The sequence below is a fragment of the Akebia trifoliata genome, chromosome 10 (assembly GCF_017979445.1).
Source record: "Akebia trifoliata isolate Shusen 1 chromosome 10, ASM1797944v1, whole genome shotgun sequence".
Lineage (NCBI taxonomy): Eukaryota > Viridiplantae > Streptophyta > Magnoliopsida > Ranunculales > Lardizabalaceae > Akebia > Akebia trifoliata.
The window spans coordinates 30,062,663-30,084,186 of record NC_141384.1 but is presented as its reverse complement, the minus strand read 5'-3'; the positions used below and the strand labels follow the sequence as shown (position 1 = coordinate 30,084,186).

Genomic DNA, 21,524 nt, shown 5'->3' with positions numbered 1-21,524 from the left:
GCCCCTATTAAGAGGAAAAAACTCCAATGCCGAAGTGAGATTCTAAAAGAGAAAGGAAAGAAAGAAAATGAATGGATCTCCCCTTTTTTTTTTTATCTTCTCTTCCCTTTTTATAGAGCTCTTATTTCCTTTTCTTTCCTGAAAAAGTACACGCTCAATCCCTCAACATTAGGAATTTCCCTAAGATCCTACGCTCCTATCCCGAGAATCTAGGGATTTATGTGCCGTATTCTCTGAGTTAGTTAGTCTCTCGAACTGTACCCGACCTGTGTAGATTCGGGAACGGGAGCCCCAAATCATTATGGGAACCTGGAAGCATATCTCCGACCCATTAGGCCTTATCTTGTGATCGTAGATTTTGCTCTTCCACAGTACCCTAGCTTTATTGGGGTATCTTGTCTTGGTGTGGTTGAGTTAACTTCTTTCTTGACAAACAAAGTGAGAAAATACATTATTGGGATAAATTCAAGAAGCCCACTTGCAATCTTAGAAAATGATTTTGTATTTAAAATATAGAAAACTTTTTTGCTCACTGATATGTTTCAAATTGACCTCACGAGATCTAGGATCGACCAATCACATGAATCCACGTGTATTGAGATATCTAAATTTACAAAACTCCCTTGTCTATGAGCAAAAAAATTCTTAAAAATATAAATTATTAAAAAATGAATCTCTCACTCTGTCTTTGCCATTTCCCCCTTGGAAAATGTAGTCAAACACTCACAAACATTTTACAAGAATAATTCATCTCGACCAATTTACAACAATTGGATTTTCTTTATGAGTCGGGCCGGAGAGATCTCAAGATTGTACCTCATATCGCACACCATGATGTGAAAGTGTGTAGGAACCATAGATACTTTTTGACTCGTATCTCGATGACAAGCATCTATGATTTCTACACACTTCCACCTCAAGATGTGGGATATGAGGTACAATCTTTGAGTTCACTTTAGCGTATTCCTTCTGGAAAATGATTTTTTTTTTTTTAAGTCTAGACTGTAGATGACATTTTGTTATTTTATGCACAAGAGCCTGGCACAGCCGCACAGGTGAGACCTAAAAAACCACGTTTTCCTAGAAAAATTAAAATTTGGCTTTCTAGAAAACTGAAAATAGGGAAAAAGAAAGGAAGAAAAAAAAGGAGTAGAGAAAATAAGTCCTAAAGCAGTAGCATCTAGTGTCGCCAGCAGCACGAGCACGAGAAGGAGAAGGAGAAGGAGAAGATGAGAGAGGCTACACCAATGTCACACCACAACATTTCCTCCTCCAAACCACCACCACCACCACCTTCTCTCCCCTTAGTAGTCTCTCTTAACTGCCTCGAAGACTGTAATCTTGAACAAGAAACCCTAGCGGGCATCGCCATCGTTGAACATGTGGGCCTCAGTCGTCTAGCGGACGGTCGGATCGAGTCCGCTGCAGCCGTCCTTCTTCACTCACTCGCCTTCCTCCCTCGAGCCGCTCAACGCCGCCTCCAACCATGGCAGCTTCTTCTCTGCCTCGGCTCCTCCGATCGCTCCGTAGATTCCGCTCTCGCAGCAGATCTTGGACTTCGTCTCATCCACGTTGACGCCTCACGAGCCGAGGAGATAGCCGATACCGTCATGGCTCTTTTCCTCGGCTTGCTTCGGCGCACTCACCTACTTTCTCGCCACGCCTTCTCTGCCTCTGGATGGCTTGGCTCGGTCCAGCCGCTTTGTCGTGGGATGCGGCGGTGTCGTGGTCTCGTTTTGGGGATTGTTGGGAGATCTGCATCGGCTAGGTCGTTGGCTACTCGGAGCTTGGCGTTTAAGATCAGCGTGCTTTATTTCGATGTTCAAGAGGTATGGAATCGAGTTCTCATTTTCTTAAATTTGCATTTTTTTAGTTAAATTTATCAAATTTGTTTGAAATCAAGTGAATTGTGAACTGATCAATATGATTTTAGTAAAATGTAATTCATAGGAATCTGACCCCAATTTTTTGCAATAAAGCTTTGATGATGAAGTTTGATTGTGTTAATTTTACTTTGTTTTGAAATCAAGTGAATTCATATCTGATTAGTGTGTTTTTAGCAAAATATGATCCATTGGAAGCTTAGCACAAAATTTCCGGATAAGGTTTTGATGACAATGATGTTTGATAGTTTTAATTTCACTTATTTTGAAATCAAGGGAATTATTGACTGCAAAATGTGATCCATTGAAGCGGACTCCAAATTTGTGGGATAAGGCTAATATCAGTCAATTTCATTCTTTTAACTAGCTGGGAAAGAATTTGCAAATTGATAAAACCTAGTGGAAGAATTTTTTCCATATCTAAGGAGAAATACTCTAATCTCCTATAATATAAAAAAAAACCCAATTTACTTGTTTAGAAATCAAGTGAATTCTTAACTGATCAGTGTGTTTTTAGCAAAATGAGATCTGATGGAAGCAAATCTCAAAATTTGGTATGAGATTTTGTTGGTGAGGATAATGTTAGTTGGGTTTGAATCACTTTAATGCGACAGAGGATGTTATTCAAATTATGATGGGTGTGGGAAAGCAAGTATAAGATGAACTGAGTGTAAAAAATTTCAATTTTCAAAATAGTAGAGCTTTCCTAGGGCAGTCAAGGAAGTTTTGAGTTCCAAATTACATGAAGGAATAATTTTTAGGCCTTTTAATGGTTCAAACTTGTGTGGTCTTTTGATCTAGCAACAACCGAAGACGTGTTTTAGAAGGTCAGCCAATATAGTTTCACACTAAAAGGTTGAATTTTGAAGAGTCAAACTATCATTTTCTTTGGATGAAATTTCATTCGTTTTGAATAGAAACTGCTGAGTTGGTTAAGCTTGACCTCTGTGGAGTTGAACTTGAAACTGATAATGTGACTCGGGCTGACCCAGTTAACTGAGTCATGTTTTAGATATCATAGATATGGGTTTGAAAATATGTTTTTTTCGAAATCGAAAGGTACACTTTTGAAATGAGGCGAGTTTTGATTCTGAGCTACGTATAGCTATCTTTAAGGTACCATGAGATCAGGGAGAGACTACCGTGTACTTCTATGGAAAAAATGCAAAAAATGGGAGAAAATTTGGTATGCTGTGTAAAGTTTGTCATTTCGTTCAGAAAATATGTTTTCTTTGAAATCAAAAGGATTGAATTTTATGAACCAAATTTTTTAGGGTTTTATAAGGGTTTTTTTCTATTTTTGGGGAGATAGATGGGTTTAGCAAATCCTGCTTTTATACATAGAGATCTCTAGGGCTGTAAAACCAAGGAAAGAAAATAATGATTATTCTTGTTTTGACTCGTGGGCGTAGGCACACTGCCAAACCACGTAAATCCTTTTTTCTGTGTGCGATTTTTTTTTTCGTTCTCTTTACTGCTTCATTGTTCCACGGTTCTTGGGTTGGATTTGTTCTAGTTCTTGTGTTAGATTCTATACCAATTACATATCTGAGTTATTCTGTAACTTTGTCTTTAGAGCTTCACTGATTCTTTCTTTTACTTCTCTTTGAATACGCTTTCATGCAGGGAAAAGGAAAATCAGGCAGGCCTTCTATTACATTTCCTCCTGCTGCACGAAGAATGGATACACTTAATGATTTACTTGCAGCAAGCGACCTTATTTCGCTCCATTGCACTTTAACAAATGAAACTGTTCAGATTATCAATGCTGAATGCTTGCAGCACATAAAACCTGGTAATTTTCAACTCTTTGGTCAAGTATTTTTCTTTGAAAATCTTTGTATCTAAAGAAGAATTTGCTTTTTCCACAGGGGCATTTCTTGTGAATACAGGCAGTAGTCAGCTATTAGATGATTGTGCTCTGAAACAGCTTCTGATTGATGGCACTATTGCTGGTTGTGCACTTGATGGTGCTGAAGGGCCTCAATGGATGGAAGCATGGGTATGAGCATTAGCTTTTGGGTATGAATTGTAATCTTGAATGTATGTGGTTTTTAGGCACAAATTATATTCCTTAAAAAAAAAATTCTAATAAATAAGCCTGTTCTTTGAATTAGAATTGCTTGATACCATGACCTGGGTTCAATTCCCTCTATCACCAAGTTACTGATCTCATTAAAAATGGCTTACCAATAGAACAAAAAATCATTGTGTACTAACACACATAATTCTATGTTAACCCATGTTTTGCTAAAAAAATAAAAAAAATAAACGAACAATCAAGTATAAATAAACATTTATGTGAAGGATTAAGATAGAAAATGCAAAATTGACTTCATGCCTCAATAAAAATCATCCGTCTCTTTTCTATATATCTCATCAATCTCTCGCTTTAGAGCAGACACTTTGTAAGGATAGACATTTTACACTACCATTTTAGTTGCATCTCTGTCTGATTTTGACAGATATACAACAGGAGTGACTATTACTTCTGGGTAGAGCTAATTTTTTCATCATGACTTCACTTGCAGGTAAAAGAGATGCCGAATGTATTAATACTACCCCATAGTGCAGATTATAGTGAAGAAGTGTGGATGGAGATAAGGGAGAAAGCTATTTCTGTACTACAGGCATTCTTTCTTGATGGGTTTATTCCAAAGAATGCTATCTCTGATGAGGATGATGAGGTAAGTGAAACTGGCATTGAAGACGATCAATCTGAGAAACAAGACAAAGAAAGTGAGTCTAGGGTTTGTGATGCTGAACTGCTGACAAATGATATTCAATTTAGTCCAGAAAACTGCAAAAAGAAAGGTATTTATCAACCAAAGGAGTCACAAAGTCAGCTTCAAGGCTCAGGTTTGTCTCAAAATACTGTAATCCAGTCTGAGGGAAGGCATAGCAGGTCAGGTAAGAAGAGTAAAAAGAGGCAGGCCCGCCGCAAATCTCAACAAAAGTCCAATGAACCTTCTGGACTAGAAAAAGACAGTAATTGTTCTTCTCACAGGGAAGATGATACTGCTATGAGTGGCACAGATCAAGTACTAAGTTCCAGTTCTCGTTTTGCTTCCCCAGAAGATTCTAGAAATAGGAAAACCCCTGTTGAATCGACACCAGAATCAACTTCTGAGCGGTCCATGAAATTAAGTATGACGGGGCTTAGTAGAAAGTCTGTTGACGGGCTGAAAGATGGTTATGTTATAGCTTTACATGCAAGAGACGTATCTGCATTTCATGTGTCAAGGCAAAGAGTCCCTGGTGGTGGTTGGTTCCTGGACACCATGCCTAATGTGACAAAACATGATCCTGCAGCACAGTTTCTTGTTGCTTTCAGAAGCAAGGTATCGTAGTCAAGAACCTTTTCCTATTTATTGTATTTTGTTGAGTTTATATTTTCTTCCACTCTTGGGGAATAGGGATGGCAATTTTGCCCTGCCAGTGTCTTGCCTCACTCCTATAGGGTATTAAAAGTGGAAAACCAAGTTGGATTTGGGGCAGGGACGATTTTGATATACCCCACCCCGTTAACCCACCCATCCCCGTCCCGATTCTTGGGGGCCAAGCTTAGCAAGGAATTCACCGGGGTCTTCTTCAAAGATTTTGTCTTTAGATGGGATGAATTGTGTAGCTCTTAGTCTTAGTTTAGCTCTTTTTGCTTTTGGTCTTCCTTTGGTTTGTTTTTTGTTTCTTCTGTTTTGGGGTCTATCTTGGCCGTCCGTGTACTTTTCTCTTTATTTATAAAATCTTTATACTAATAAAAAAAATGCACAGGTTTATCTATGTGGATGTGCATCTTCTAAAATCTTATTAGGATTTGCTTTGATAAAAAAATTGGAGATTTGCCAATTTGATTAAGAAAAATAAAGAAAAAACAACCGTGTTAAAAGGTGGAGTCGGGTTTTAGAAATACTATTAGGGGCGGGGATGGGTTAAAAAACATTCAGACCCAAGTCGGGATTGGGGCGAGTTTGGGGTGGACATTAATAATCGGGGCCAGGGATGGCTAAAGCTAAACCGAGCCTGTTGCCATCTCTATTGGGGGGGGACATAGCCCAGTTAAACCCTGTGACACTCTTATATCCATACTTCTGCCCCTCTCCTAATTGGTTGGTTAACATGGTATCAGAGTGCTAGGTTCGTATGGGTCACTGGTTCGATTATTTTCCCCCTTATGGGTGAGAGGGAGTGTTGAGTGTATATTTTCCTACACTCTCGGGTGTGCCATACCCCAGTTACGCCCCATGACCTCTCTTATATTCATAGTTCTCCCCCTCTCTAACAGATTGGTCTTTTGGAGTAGTTGGTTGGTTAACATGTTTGTACCATGTTTCTGCCATCTTCAGTTGGTTGTTGCAAGTAATAGTTGGAATATATTGATTGTGAGGCTAATTTATGGAGGTATTTAAGTGTATGCATACATTTTTCTTCAGGACACGCTTGGATTACGATCGTTTTCTGCTGGTGGGAAATTATTGCAGGTAATTTAATCTTCTTAATAGGATTGCCCTGTATTGATCTGACATTCTTTTCCATTGAATCTATGAGTGTTAAGTGCTTCTATAATTTTCGTGAATTTTCTATGGTATTTGTACTCTGTTCATGAAAGGTCTTAACCAATACTAGAAGCTGAAATTCACCATCAATTACCCATTGTGGTTTTATCACTAAAGTAGTACATTGATATTTGCTCAATGGAAGACAGTTCTAATCATTTTAACTTACGATTTTTGTATTTGGTTGAATTTGAGAAAATCTATGGGGAAAGTGTGGTTTGACATCAATTTAAAGCACATGATAACAGTGGTCGTGATGAGTCTGGGGTCCATAGTTAGTTGGCGAACCACACTGCAAAAAGTGGGCATGGTTTTGATTTCACTTGCCCACAAAAAATTAAAATTTTTTTTTTCCGGAGTAACACGCTCTTTCATGTCTAAAACATAAAGTAGGGCATATGAACTAAGTGGCTATAGATATGTTTATAATCTTAGCAATTTTTTATTGCTAGGGCTAGGAGCATATTGAACGGGGTTTCTTTTTTAATAATAACTATATGGAGGGGAGAGGGAGGTGGGTTGGTGTTGTGGACTCTAAAGCTGATTTAAAATTTGGGTTGGGATTGTAGTTCATATATTTCTTATTGAACTTTAACATGTTTGTTTTAATATTCCATTCGAAATCAAGCTTGGTGGATATAATAATAATTGAATTTTCATTTCTCAAACATTAAACTTAATTATGATTTTGGTATTCCAGATAAATAGAAGAATGGAATTTGTATTTGCAAGTCACAGCTTTGATGTTTGGGAGAATTGGGTTTTGGAAGGTTCTTTGCTGGAGGAATGTAGGCTGATCAACTGTAGAAATCCCTTGGTAAGTCCATTTATTCATATTAAAACTTCACATCACTAACTTTTATGGTTATGCAATATAATATTTATTAGGTGGGCCATCGATATTACCTATTTCTTTATATATTAATTTCTTCTAGGGTTTTGTTATCATGTGCCTTAGAGCACATGTTAAAGTGCAATAAAGACACTTTGGAAAGTGGAATCCAAGGGTACTTTGGTAAAAAAATAATTTTTTTAAGGGCATTTTCTGTATAAAATCCAATTTCCAAAGTGTATTTATTGCTCTTTAAACTCCGAATAGGATAAAAATTTTACGCTTCAACCTCAATAATTTTTCCTTCAAATCTCAAGAACAAGATATGGTTTTTAGGGAGGTTGAAGATTGTGGTTTTTGGGAAGAAACTAAAAAACATCAGTTGCATAGTCCCCAAAATTTTCCATTTCTTTTTTTTTTTCTTCAAAACTTGCTCGGATTTATCTAAATTAACCAAACTGGCCCTCATCAACTAATTTTTCAATGTGGCAACTATGCTAACTGCTCTTGTTTGGTTTCAATTGCAGGCTGTATTGGATGTACGCATTGAGATTCTTGCAGCTGTAAGTGAAGAAGATGGAGTTACTCGATGGCTCGATTGAGGAGCGAGAAGCTTAACTTATTTACTACTGTTTCTCTCCTTGAATTAAGGTTTTGAAATCCTCTTAATCAACCTGTAAAGCACTTAGTTTTTGTTGGGAAACCCTCTGGTGTCAACTTGATATGATGTATGTTGTGTTGTGTTGTAGGTTCTTTGTTCCCTATATATCTATTTGAAAGTATTTTACAACGAGCTCTGACCTTTTCATTTTCTTTGCTCTCACACTCCATAAAATTAAACGACTGTATCCCTTCCTCTTAATGAAGCTATATAGCTCTTTCTATACTGATTTATGTTCTGATTCTTCCATCTCTTATACGATCTCGCAGAAAATATTCTTGAAATTCACAAGAATGGGTTCAGAAAGGAAAGTAGTTCATCGGTAATTTTTTATTTTATTTTTGGGACTTTGGTGAGTAGGTTGGGATTACATGGCACCCGATCCATCAGTGTTCAGCACCATATGCTTCAAAGGTGGGAGCTTCCATTGGAGTGATAAAAGGACTTCTAGAGGCATAGTTTTTATTTTTTATTGGATCGATTTCTCAAGACGAGACCTAGTTGTTGCTGAAATTTTTTTTTAAATGAGTCTCAACGCTTTTTTCTATCTTAGCTGTTGTCTTGGATCTAATGTCAAAGATAATAGTCGAAAGGATTATTGAAGTTGGGATCTGTAGAAGACCCATAAAACTTCAATCTCGATAGTTGGATCTCGAGTCTTAATGGTTAGTCGTGCAGTTCTTTATGAGTCTATGGGTCCTGATACTTCTCCAAGATGCAACTAGAGCTGTTAATGGATCGGATCAGACCCGAAATCCAATCTGTTCCAATTACTTCAGGTCTGGATCATTGTTTTGGATTCTATTAAGGATCCGATCTGATCTGATAAAGTTTCAATCTGATATCTTATTGGATCGGATCTGGATTAATCATGTCCCAATCCAGTAATGTGTTAGAAAGTGTATAAATTATATTATATATATTTGTTGAGATGTACGAAGTTTATTTAGATTTTATATATAAAATCGGGTTTAGTCCGATCCAAAATCAATCCGATTGTTAATGGATCAGATCTGGATCTTAATGTTGAGTTCCAATAAAACCCAATCCGATTAGGTTTAGATCCAATTCTTATCGGATCAGTCATGTATCTGATCCGATCCTTATTGGATCGTTACCAAATCAAACCTGATCTGATCCGGAGCCAATCCATCGGCAACCCTTGATGCAACAAAACTTCTCACCGGAAACACAATGAGTTAACTCGGAAGAGGAAAAAAAAAAAAAAAACTTCTTGACAAGTACATCATATTCATTATCTTGGAACATTTTAAAAATAGAAAATAAAAGATCTTAAAGCTTCCCCCCCAAAAAAAAAAAAAAATTTAAAAGGAAGCATGTTTCAATAATGTGGCAACCCTCGTACTAAGCAGTCTATCCTGTTTTTCTGCTCCCCTACAATCACCAACCAAGATGTGAAACGTGGATCCATGCACATGTAGGCTGACCAAGCATTAGTGGGTGATTTCTTTATTTATGGGGGTGGGGGGATTAAATTACTCTAAGGACCCGACGTCCTTGTACGGAAATTTAGGGCATCGGGGCAAAGGGAAGGGGGGATCGAATGAGGATTAGACAGATCCCCTACTAGAAAAGTTACAACCTATCGTAAGAACGCCTAACAACTTCCTAACTAATAATATACTTAAAGATCAGTGGGACATACATTTGGTACCATTGTGACACAAACCATAAGAAAGAAGCCTATTGTTAGTGGTTTTATTATTGGCCTCTCTATGATAAAAGAAAACAATGTCTATCCTTTGAAACTCAGACAAGAGGAGTTTGATTTTCTTAATAAGAGTACTTAATTCAGATAAATTTGTAAAAATTTCGTATGAAAATTAAAATTTTTTTTGGAGAATATACATATGATGTTTTTGGGATTTTTTTATTATTATATCAAAACCCATCTTTTTTTTGGAGGATACTTTTTTTTTTCTTTTCTTTTTAAAAATCGAATGGGGATTAGACAAACCCCTACAAACAAAAGTTACAACCTATCATAAGAACACCTAACAACATCCTAACTAATAATATCCTTAAAGATTAGTGGGAAATACATTCGATTCCATTATGACACAAACGATAAGAAAGAAGCTTACTGTCAACGGCTTTATTATTGGCCTCTTTATAACAAAAAAAGCAATGTCTATCCTTTGGAACTCGGATAAGAAGAGTTTGATCTTCTTAGTAAGAGTTCTTAATTCAGATAAATTTTGTGAAAATTTCATATGAAAATAAATTTTTTTTTTTGAGAATATACAAATGATGTTTTTGGCATTTTTTTTTTTTTTTTTGTAATATCACAACCTGTCGTCTTCAACCTCCAGAAACATTTTATCTTGTCGTTGAGAATTGAATGTTGAAGAAAATAAAATTTTGAGGATGAAGAATAAAAATATTATCATATTTCATAATTAATTTATAAATCACCAATTAATTTGTCAATTCATCAATTTTATTGGTTAGTGTCATATTCGAAGAATTTTATGATCTTTTGGTAAAGTTCTAAGAATTTTTTTACCATGCCTAATATAGGGACTTATTTCTTGGGACATTTAGCATAAAATTTTCATTGGTTTATGGCAATGACAAAAAAATGGTCTTCTTTTTTAATATTCAAAATAGAACTATTTGCTATACTAACTCATGCTTTTGGGCAAAAATGTCCTCATCTATAATTTCTCTAAGAAACCCTCAATAAATAATCTTCTAGATTGTAACTTCCTCCCTCCCAACATTTTATACCATTGAAATATGAAGAGAGAGAGAGAGAGAGATCCATTCTCTCTACCAAAATCTACCATAAAAATCATTGGAGTACACCGAAGTAGCTTTAGATTTAAAGAACTACGGTGAATCTTATAAATATATGCTTTCTCATGTTCAATTCACAATCTATTGAAGATTTTCACCAAAAGTTATCAATCTCTCGTCTATTTTTTTTTCTTCATTTTTTAAATTTTTTATATTTTCTTATAATATTTATATATTTCTCTTCCATAATTATGTAAATGGAAAGGGGTAGAGGTAAAATTTTGATTTGATGGGATTTTGTGGTTTTGTTTATCAAATTTACCCAGTGTCAAACATTGACATTGGAATATCGTATTGTAGCAGCAAAGCTCAACAGTATCTATCGTCGAGGTTCAACGCTATGGACATTTTTCACTTACAAAAACTTTTGTTAAATAATTTTGTCGAGATTCAATCACAACTACCGTTGAGCCTTGTTGTTATAATACATTCCAATGTCGAGGTTTGACACTAGATAAATTTTATAAACAAAATTGCAAAAATTTCGCAAAATCAATTTTTTCCCATCAATTCTCATTTATATAATTATGGAAGATAAATATATAAACGATTTGAAAAAAACAAAAGAAGAAGAAGAAATATAAGAGAATTTGATAACTTTGGGTGAAAATCTTCAATAGATTGTGGATTGAACACAAGAGCAGTAGATTTACAATATTCACTATAGTTCCTTAAGTTTAGAGTTTCTTTGGTGAACTCCAATGATTTTTTGCTAGGTTTTGATAGAGAGAATGTCTCTCTCTCTCTCTCTCTCCATTTTTATTGGGATGGTATAAATGTTGAAAGGGAGGAAGTTACAATTTATAAAATTATTTATTAAAGATTTTTTAGTGAAATTATAGGTGAGGGCATTTCTGTCTAGAAAATTGAGTAACTATATCAAATAACCCTATTTTGAGTATTTTAAATAAATAAATAAAATGTGACCTTTTTTCCCATTGCCATAAACCTATAGAATTTGTATTCCCTCATCTTATGAATTTTTTTAAAGTATCCGAAATATCCTTTCTCACACCTTTTAACCTAACTTGATCCGAGGATTTGTGACAGCGAATGACCAAGAATGATATATTTTAATTTCAAATATCTAGACTTAACGACGTACAATTGAGCTGTATCAGAGAAATAAATTAAAAAATTTCAACCCAATTTGAAATCCTCGAATTCGTCATTCTTTGTCACAAATTATTAAAGTAATAGAAACACTATTGTAAGTTAAAATAATGTTTAAAATTATTAGTATATCGTTCTCCGTTCATCATTCACTATCACTAATCATCAGAGCTAGAAAAACTAAAGTTCACATGGTTGATTTTGACGTGGTAATCTTCATTATGTGGATAAATTGAATACTTTAATTGTCTAACTTGCTCTTCGTGTGGGTTACAATATCGACTGTGAGAATAAAATGGATTCAATCATCTTATTTGCCGAGTCAATGATTTTAATGAAAACTTGACAGAGCCAACCATTTTAAGAGGTAATCGGGTGAGAGAGTCAATGATTTTTTTCATATTTAATAATTTATGTTCTATATGAAATAAATAAAATTGTATGATTGAGCGTCACTTAATAATAAAAATTTAATTATTATTCTAGATTTCAAGACCAAAAGACTTTGTTAAACATACAACATATTTTATGCCAATCGGATGCCATTCATTTTACAAGATTCAATGACATCTAATGGTATTGTAAAAATGGACGGCATCTGATTGATGTCGTTTGAATGAAAACTATGTCTCACATTGGATCCTAAGTAGTTTATAAATTATTTAAACACTAATGATTTTCTGACTCAAAAATTTTCATTCGATCTGTACTCAGTTGACATAGCAAGGGCACAAAACCGTTGATCTTTTTTCTTGTGTATCTAAAGAAAAAGATCTATGGTTCTATGTCCTTACAACGTCAATTATGTACAAATCGAGTAAAAGTTTTCGAGACAGAAAATCACGAGTCTTATTTAAATCTTTATTATTATAACGAGAGAAAGTAGAGTGAAAGTGGTTGGGCACCGAAATTTGAGTGGCCATAAATGCCCTCATTTCTATATTTATATTTAATATAATCAAAGGTTATTTTGGTAAAAAAAAATAAAGAAAATGTCAACCCACAGCCGTGATAAGTTTTCAAAATTACAAAAGTGGTCATTAATAAGACAACTCGTCAGAGGATCAAATAATGACTCAAAAGAGTCAACTCGGTCTCTTTAGTTGGTGAGAGTATGAGACGACGATTCATGGGACAATTAAATTTAAAAAAGAGAAATTTGTCCACCAAAGGACTATGATACCAGAAAGAGGGGTCCCACTACATGTTGACACGTGTAGGGCTAAGAAGGTAAGTACGGTTTAACTGAATCAGCAAAAGAAATGAGGAGGAGAAGAGAAGAACACAACAGACACATAGTTGTGTTACATGGTGTCTATAAATCCGAACCACTCATCATTAGAAGGAGGTTTCTACTTGGATCCTTCAGAAGAAATGGCTGCTCTTCCTGGACTGGGTTCGATACCCACAACAACAACAACCACAACAACATCAGCTTCGTCGGACGATCCATCGAAGAAGACTCGAAAACCCTACACAATCACTAAATCCAGAGAGAGCTGGACCGAACAAGAGCACGACAAGTTTCTTGAAGCTCTCCAACTGTACGTTGTTTTCTTCTTCTTGGGGTTTTTTTTTTTAATAACTTTTAGTTTGTTTTTGAATTGGGGGTTTGAGGATTTCGATTGGTTTCGAATTGGGTTGAAAAATTCAAGTTTTTTTTTTTCTGTTATTCTGTTGTCATTTTAGTGGTAGTTGTTTTCTTGTTCTAGGTTTTTTTTTTTTTTTTTTGGTAACTTTTAGTTTGTTTTTGGGTTGGGGTTTGAGGATTTCGATCGGTTTCAAATTGGGTTGAAAAATTCTACCTTTTTTTCTATTATTCTGTTGTCATTTTAGTAGTATATGCAGTTCAACTGTTTTTTAATCTGTTAAAATTTGAAAGATGACGATAATTTATTTATTTTTCTGCAATTTCAATTAGTTTCTTTAGTAGGGGACTAAGAATTCACTTGGATTTGAATTGGGTTAAGAGTACTTTTGGGTTTTTTTTTTTAAAGTTATACTTGTTATGGGTTTCAATATCTTCTTGCTTCTTTACCGGGTTTTGTATTCATGCAACTTCACGTGGTTTCTTCAATTGGGGTTTCAAATTTCTCTTGGGTTTGAAATTGAATCAAGAGAATTTTGCTTTGGTCTATAGTTGTTACTAAAATTTGGAGTCATTTTGGGTAATTAAATGAGTGCTTCTAGAGAGGCAAATTGAAAATTGGGCATGAGATTAGGATTTTGAATATGGAGTTGGTGCGTAGCAGTAAAGTCCTTCGGACACTCAAGTTTTGAGTATATGTTACATTTCTGTTAATTTGACTGGGTTGGGTATATCATATATATGGAATCAGGTTTTGTTAGTTTTGAATATAATGGTTTTTCTACTCAAATTCAAAGCTATTGATTTGTAGATAAGAGTGTTAATTTTGGTTTCGGTTGGTTTGACACATTGCAAAGCAACTCTGAGGTCATGGGTTCAAGTCTAGCTTACGCATCAATAAAAAAAAAAAGAAGTCATGCTCTGTATTAAATCACTAAATAGCTGAGAATTTGGGAAGAAATGCATTTTTTTTTTAATGATTTGTAGGATGTGCAAATCCAGGACTAATTTTCTACCTAAGATTCGAAAGATGTGTTCCATTTTATTAGTTGGCAGATGAACTGAGCTAAGCAGTGAGAGTGGGCTTAGTATGGTTTAGAAGACAAGATAACTTATGTAAAATACAGCCTCCATAACATCAATGTTTCAAGATTGGATCTTTTTATATGGCAAGATGATATGCTACTATCAAGGTTATTTCCTGAATTGCATCCATCAACTTGCACTGCCCCTGATTCAAGATGGTATATTCTTTGTTAGGGCATGGAGTGATTATCAACTCATAAAATTTGATTAAGAGGCAGTAGTAACAAAGGTTAAGGAAAACTTCTAGGAATGCATTTTTTGCAATCCATTGGCTTTTAGCTCTTTCAAGAGATGGTGTAGAAGTGATGTACATTCGTCACACATTTTTAAGCTTTTTTTAAGTATTTGGTGATTTATTTTCATTGTTCATTAATGAATGAGGCTTTTGTATTGGAGAGCTTCTTAGAAGTTGAGTCTATCAGACTATCCCTCTAGACAGAATAGCTTCATACTCTCTAGTTTTGTTCTCAGTATTACGAAATATAGCATATATTGCTGATACTATTTGTGTTTCCTTGATTTTCTTTTAGTTTTGATCGTGACTGGAAGAAAATTGAAGCATTTGTTGGTTCAAAGACAGTTATCCAGGTATCTTCATATGCAAAGCAATTTTTTTTATCCGAATTTGTGATGTAATATTTTTGTTGACAATTTTACTCTAGCGAGAAATCATTATACAGTGTTTCATAATAACTTGCTACATATCTGCTATTTCCTATTTTGGGCCAGACAGTTGATTATTTTAGAGAGGTTCCATTGCCACACCAACTTTTGCTAAATCCACCCCAATTCCTATGTAAATCACCAAAGAATTAGCACAATTACAAACCCTTTCAACTTTATATTTATTTAGTACTTAGGATGATGAATTTTCTATATTCCAGATGTTAAGAGGTAGTTTTTGGCATTTTGCAGATACGCAGCCATGCTCAGAAATACTTTCTAAAGGTCCAGAAGAATGGGACAAGTGAACATGTACCACCCCCTCGCCCAAAGCGGAAGGCAGCTCATCCATACCCGCAGAAAGCAACTAAAAATGGTGCAGAATAGTTTGAATCTATTATGCTTTGTTCCTATAGTTGTGAAGATTAGTTTTTCCCGTCTCACATATTATAATATTGGCAGCTCCAGTACTCTCGCAAATGATGGGAGTGTTTCAATCTCCATCTTCTATGCTTGAAGCAGAATATGTACTCCGACCAGATTCATCATCAATGCTTAGGAACCCCATTACAACAAATCCAGCTGTGACTTCATGGGCTCCCAATTCTGCCCCACCTGTTGGTGTATCACGTGCAACTAAAGGTTTGGTTGTTATTACTTGGCTCTATCATCTTAACCTTGTTTCCCTTTCCAAGATATTAGTGGCTCCTTGTGCGAAGATAAGTTATTATGTTATTATTCCAGATGATATGGGATCTGCGGTGCCTACAGTAGTAAATAACTGTTGCAGTAGCGCTGAAAGCACACAAAGAGCATGCCCAACTTGTGAACCGATTGATCAAGGGAATCATGGCCGATCACTGAAAGGTGACTACCTTGTATTGTGAAATTGTTGTTTTAAAGAAAATTTTGACTAAATGAATAGAATTCATGAACTTATTCACTTAGTCCAACTGCCATTACATGTTAGTGCAAACCACGGGGCTTAACTGGGGTATGACACACCCGAGAGTGGAGGGAAATTCACACTTAAAAATTATTAATGCACAATTAAATGAAAGAAGTCGAGGATATCTATGATGTTGCTACCTTGGGTTGGTTATTATGATTGTTGTTGTTATCATCTGGTTGCATTGTTTTATTGGCTATACACATGTTAAAGTCTAACACACTGATGCATCAGTGAGGCCTATTAACTTGGCTTATCTTTCAAAATTTTGTTTGCTAATTTACTAAGTGGGCATGCAATTCCTCCTTTTTTTTTATACTATTTTGATTATTCATCTTTCGATATATTATTTTTCTCATGCTCCTATTGGCACATTACTCATCTTACTTCTTATTTAATGCAGTTATGCCAGATTTTTCTCAAGTGTATGGCTTCATTGGTAGTGTTTTTGATCCAAACACAAGTGGTCACTTGCAGAAACTAAAGGAGATGGATCCAATTGATGTTGAAACAGTATGCCTTCTACCATGCCTAAACTATTTTAATCATTCTATATTCATTAACTAGATTTTTTATTTATATAGTGAATTATGGTTGGTAATAACTTTGCTTAGTCTGAGGTTAACTTACAAATTTTAAGTTAGTAAGAAGTACTAATGATGTTCTACATAATAAATGTTGGATTGAATTTCCTTTCAATCCTCCTTGTTAGTAGAATGGACCAGGAATGCTTTCCACACCAGAAAATGGATCTTGTGGGCTTTGCTCCCCTCAGCTATTGCTTGGGGGGTTTGGATTGAGCGTAATAACAGAGTGTTCAATAACAGGATTAACAGATTTCATGCTAGTTTCTTAGAGATCTTGCGTTTTTTATACTTGTGGTCGAGACAGAGTATAGAGTTCACAGGGACTACTTTTGAGGACTTCGTTTTTAGATGGCACTCCTTATGTAATTATTAATGTTGTAGTTTTCCTGTCTTTGCTACTCTTCGAGAGGCTCTCTCGGCCTCCTTGTATTTTGATTGCCTTTTTTCAATATATTATACTTCTCAAAAAAAAAGAATTTCCTTTCAAATTCTATATCCTTAGTTCTAGGAGGCACACTTAATTGAAGAACCATTTCATTGACTATGATATATAGACTTCTGCTTCTTTCTTTTTCTTTTTTTTCTGTCAAAATGTTTGTTGGTTCAGCGAGTGATGCATGCTTCGTAGTAATGTTGCACATTGATCTAGTGTTCATACTTGAAAAACTGCTAAAGCTTAGCTTTTACGTTGTCTGACATGAAGAGAGAACAAGGTATTAATCGAAATGTGAAGATAAGAATCAGATTGAATGCCTTTGACCAATAACTATTAGTTTTTTTTTCCCTATTTTCAGAAGCCCCTTCAAAAAGTCCATGATTACTTGTAGGTGCTTTATAATTCATAACTTAATGGCTATTTCTTCTGGAAAATCCTGTTTTAATCATCTTTATGCTAGTTGGACTCATTATTTACTTATGTGCCTCAAGTACAAAGCTACATGTGGTTAGATGCTGTGATCTCCCTCCCTTTTTTGCCCTGTAGATTGAGATCTCAAACTTCTTGCATAATTGATGGATACTAAAATCTGTACACTATGTATGTGTAAAATGTTGGTAGCAATAGATACATTGGAGATCTGGGATAAACATACTTCCATAGAATTAAGATTTCAGAAGTGAAATCAGAACTAGCGAAGATGAAAACATCTAGGGCTTGAGGACCGGATAATATTCGATAGAATTATGGAAATGTAGGGAAAATTTTGGATTGTCTTGGCTTACTAAGTTATTCCATAATATTTTGAAGGCAAAAAAAAAAAAAAAATAGAGAAAGTGGGATGAATGGAGAAAAGGCATCATAATACCTATATAAGAATAAATGAGACATACAGAGTTGTACCAACTATCAAGGTATTAAACTTATGAGCCTCATTATGAAACTATGGTAAAGAGTGAAAATTAAGACATGAAAACAAATATATTGGGAACTAATTTGATTTTATGTTAGGTATGTCAATCATTGAGAAAATCTTTCTATGTAGACAAATAATAGAAAAGTACAAAGAAAAGAGAAATCTTTATATGATTTTTATTGACCTTGAGAAAGCATATGACAAAATATCAAAAAGAAAGAATATTGACCTAGCATGGGCATGTATTAGCGGATTATGAATAGTGTGAGAGCAAATGGAGAGGCGACAAATGAACTCCCAGGTAGAATTGGTTTTCATTAACGATAGGCTTTGAATGTATATTTATTTGTTGTAGTTATAGATAAAGTAACTGCTCATATTCAAGAGCACATACCTTGGTGTATGTTAATTACAGATGATTTAGTATTAGTTGACGAGACTAGAAAAGTGATCAATGCAAAACTAAAACTATGAAGAGAAGTGTTGGAGTCCAAATGCTTTAGAATAAATAGATCCAAGACTAAGTATGTGAACTGTGGAGTGTGATTTAAAACAAACATCCATGAATAGGAATGTCCCATAAATTGATGGTCTAAGAAAAGTCTGGAACAACCATTTTTGTTAGTCTATTACATTATATGGATAGAGAGATTGAGGAACATGTTGCCCATAGAATCAGAGCTAGATGGTTAAAATAGGTGGTACACTTTTACAGTGCTATTTGAACGACATATAACAATCAAATTAAAAAGAAATTTTTATAGAACGACAATAAGACCCATCATGCTTTATGAAGCTGAATGTCAAGCAGCCAAGAAGCATCATGTTAATAAATTGATTAGGAATGATAAAATGGAAATTAACACATTTAAGAAAATGTAGGAGTAGCTTCAATAAGCAATAAACTAATAGAAAGTCAATTAAGATGATTTGGGAATGTCAAATGAAGGCTGATTACAGCTCCAATTAAAGGGAATATACAAGTACCTAAAAGAACGTGGATTGAGATAGTGGAAGGGGATACGAACACTACAATAATAGAAACCATGGTTTTGGAAAAAAATTATTGGATGAATAGGATTAGTTTAGCGAACCCTATATATGGGGTCTCCTATATATATGGAGTTGTGCTGGACTGACCTCAAGATTGGACCTCATAACACACGTCTTGATGTGAAAGTGGCTAGGAACCATATATTCTTTTTCACTCGTATCTCGAGGAAATGGTCTATGGTCCCCATACACTTTCACGTCAGGGTTTGCGATGTGAGGTCCAATTTTGAGGTCACTTCAGCATTATTAATATATATATCCTCGAATATGAACTGAACATCAGGGCAAGGTGATAACTAATGAAAATGGTCGGTATTTGCTCAGGATTCACAAATAAAGAATTATGAACAGACAATAAAAAAAGACGAGAAGTCTATGAAAAAACATCAGCAGTTTTAATGGGTTTAAATATGTAGACACTATTTAGCACAGCCATATTCCTTGCATTTAAAAATGGACTCAATACCTTAATAGGCTATTTTTCTAATTGTTAATGATGCACTAGCCATCTTTTGTTTTAAAAAGAAATGATGTAATTAATACATTTTCTGCCTCTACAGGTGTTGTTATTGATGAGAAATCTCTCCATCAATTTATCAAGCCCTGATTTTGAAGATCATGTAAGTGCTGCTTCCACGTGCATTTCGATTTCTTGGCATTAAATATTTCATTGTATATTGTGCAACATATTTGATGCATTTTCCGGCATTCCTAGTTGTATATTTGAATTGGAAAAAAAAAAAAAAACGCTTTGGTTTATTGGCCTCTACAACTACTTTAGTTTCTCAAAGTTCTATTTAATTCAGTGTTCCCAGAAGTCCACTACTTATTTTATTGATATATTTTTATTTATTTATTTATTTATTCTAACTTTTGTTTTTAAGGTTTATTATTAAATGAATCCAACTTTGAAATTGATTCAGAGAAGGCTGCTATCATCTTATGATGTCGATTCAGAGAAGGCTAAACCTGATGGTGCAAGTAACTCTCAACACGCAGATAAATCCGAGAATAAGGCTCCATTCAGGTAGAGGGACGAAGAAAGCAGAAAAAGGGCTAAGCGCTTTCCCATATTATTCTCTGCAAGATTGCATGCTTCCTCTTCTGTTTAAAATGCCCGGGCAACAGGGGACAGACAGTCAATTAGCTCTCATATTGCTACGTTGTGTTAATGAAGTTGAGATATGCCCACTCGTATGTATTTATGGGCTTCCAAGATCTCTCTGCCTCTGTAACACTCAGCAATGTGATGATGTATTTACTTGGATATAGTCTAGGTGTCTGTATTTTTCAATATAATGTTTCAGTTAGGAGAAAAACTATAATGGTCTCAACCGTCAAAGTTTTGTTTGTGGTGTTGGTCGAAACTGGAATGTTCAACCAAAACATTCTGGAACGACACGAAACTTTGTACTACAGTTCTGTATAATGAGTTTTTATTGTATAATTCATCATTGGATTCTGTCGTATATAGGGACAATGTTTTAATAAATGGACTGGATCAAACAGTAGATCTTGTGTGTGTTATTTGATTCAATAACTTCCTATAATTTTGAGGCTACTCCGTCTAACAAATCCATATAAAGGGTTGATTCACAGGGTCATCCATCATCAGCAAAGGATAGAAAATTTAGTTCAGATGGATTTAGAGAGTTGATATTGCCACACCAACTGTGTACAATTCTTTGGTGATTTACATGGAGAATTGGTGAGGCAGTAGTAAAAGTTGGTGCGGCAATAGCAACTCTCTTGGATTTATTATTGACTTCTCCGAGTCAACTCATGATTAATTGAGATGTCTCGATTTGTTATATTAGTCCTTGGATTACATATTAAAAAAAATTTCTCCAATTTATAGTTCCCGAATCTAAATAGAATTGCTGTTAGATTTGATTTCAAGCATTACAATTATGATCGAGATTACTGATAAAATTATCTGGATCCAAGTAATCAAAAATAAATATAATTTATTGTCATCACCATCATCATCATCTAAGCTTCCCCAAAATTTAAGAGTCGGCTTATCCATAAAAATAAAACCAATATCTTTCAAAATAATCAATAAAATAAGTAAATATATTTATTTAAAGAAATTTTGTTAAAATTGACATTTTTCATTTCGTCACCTATCCATAAAAGAAGGATCGTCGAAAGTATTTCAAGTTAATATTGAAGGGTCACGTTCAAGGGCAAACTTTTTTGCAAAACATTTTTCAAAACATGAGTTAGAAGTTTTGGAATGGACTGATTTTTGGTGAGGATGATCTCTACGGTGAGGAGATCATCCTCACCAAAAATCAGCCATTCCAAAACTTCTAACCCATGTTTACAAGTTGAAAAATCGTGGACCGTCCATTTTTTGTAAACTATTTTTGATGGAGTTA

General features: G+C 34.8%; 2 protein-coding genes across 3 annotated transcripts; both read left to right on the top strand.

The window, feature by feature from the left end:
* The first annotated feature begins 1,138 nt into the window (after positions 1–1,138).
* LOC147393754 (C-terminal binding protein AN-like) lies at positions 1,139–8,167 on the top strand. Its single transcript, XM_086455977.1, has 7 exons — positions 1,139–1,829; positions 3,510–3,678; positions 3,755–3,885; positions 4,415–5,224; positions 6,314–6,361; positions 7,137–7,253; positions 7,796–8,167. Exons 1-7 carry the CDS (start codon positions 1,230–1,232, stop codon positions 7,868–7,870), a joined length of 1,950 nt encoding a protein of 649 aa, XP_086312103.1. The 5' UTR covers positions 1,139–1,229; the 3' UTR covers positions 7,871–8,167.
* A 4,957-nt stretch (positions 8,168–13,124) lies between these two features.
* Positions 13,125–20,663, top strand: LOC147393753 (Homeodomain-like superfamily protein). 2 transcript variants are annotated; one of them, XM_086456130.1, is made up of 8 exons: positions 13,125–13,406; positions 15,067–15,124; positions 15,452–15,575; positions 15,662–15,841; positions 15,944–16,066; positions 16,552–16,661; positions 19,701–19,760; positions 20,069–20,663. In XM_086456130.1, the coding sequence occupies exons 1-8, from the start codon at positions 13,171–13,173 to the stop codon at positions 20,084–20,086; spliced, it is 909 nt and encodes a 302-aa protein (XP_086312256.1). In that variant the 5' UTR covers positions 13,125–13,170; the 3' UTR covers positions 20,087–20,663. The 2 variants fall into 2 exon arrangements, with proteins under 2 accessions (XP_086312256.1, XP_086312255.1); XM_086456129.1 differs by having other exon boundaries at positions 13,127–13,406; positions 20,064–20,663.
* The last annotated feature ends 861 nt before the right edge of the window (positions 20,664–21,524 follow it).

What these genes read in the sequence shown, in the direction of transcription:
- LOC147393754 (XM_086455977.1), top strand. Translation starts at nt 1,230, where the DNA reads ATGAGAGAGGCTACACCAATGTCACACCACAACATTTCCTCCTCCAAA. An exon ending in CTTGCAGCACATAAAACCTG is followed by an intron (nt 3,679 to 3,754) that starts GTAATTTTCAAC and finishes CTTTTTCCACAG; the next exon opens with GGGCATTTCTTGTGAATACA. An exon ending in TTGTTGCTTTCAGAAGCAAG is followed by an intron (nt 5,225 to 6,313) that starts GTATCGTAGTCA and finishes ATTTTTCTTCAG; the next exon opens with GACACGCTTGGATTACGATC.
- LOC147393753 (XM_086456129.1), top strand. Translation starts at nt 13,171, where the DNA reads ATGGTGTCTATAAATCCGAACCACTCATCATTAGAAGGAGGTTTCTAC. An exon ending in GCAGAAAGCAACTAAAAATG is followed by an intron (nt 15,576 to 15,661) that starts GTGCAGAATAGT and finishes TAATATTGGCAG; the next exon opens with CTCCAGTACTCTCGCAAATG. An exon ending in ATCCAATTGATGTTGAAACA is followed by an intron (nt 16,662 to 19,700) that starts GTATGCCTTCTA and finishes CTGCCTCTACAG; the next exon opens with GTGTTGTTATTGATGAGAAA.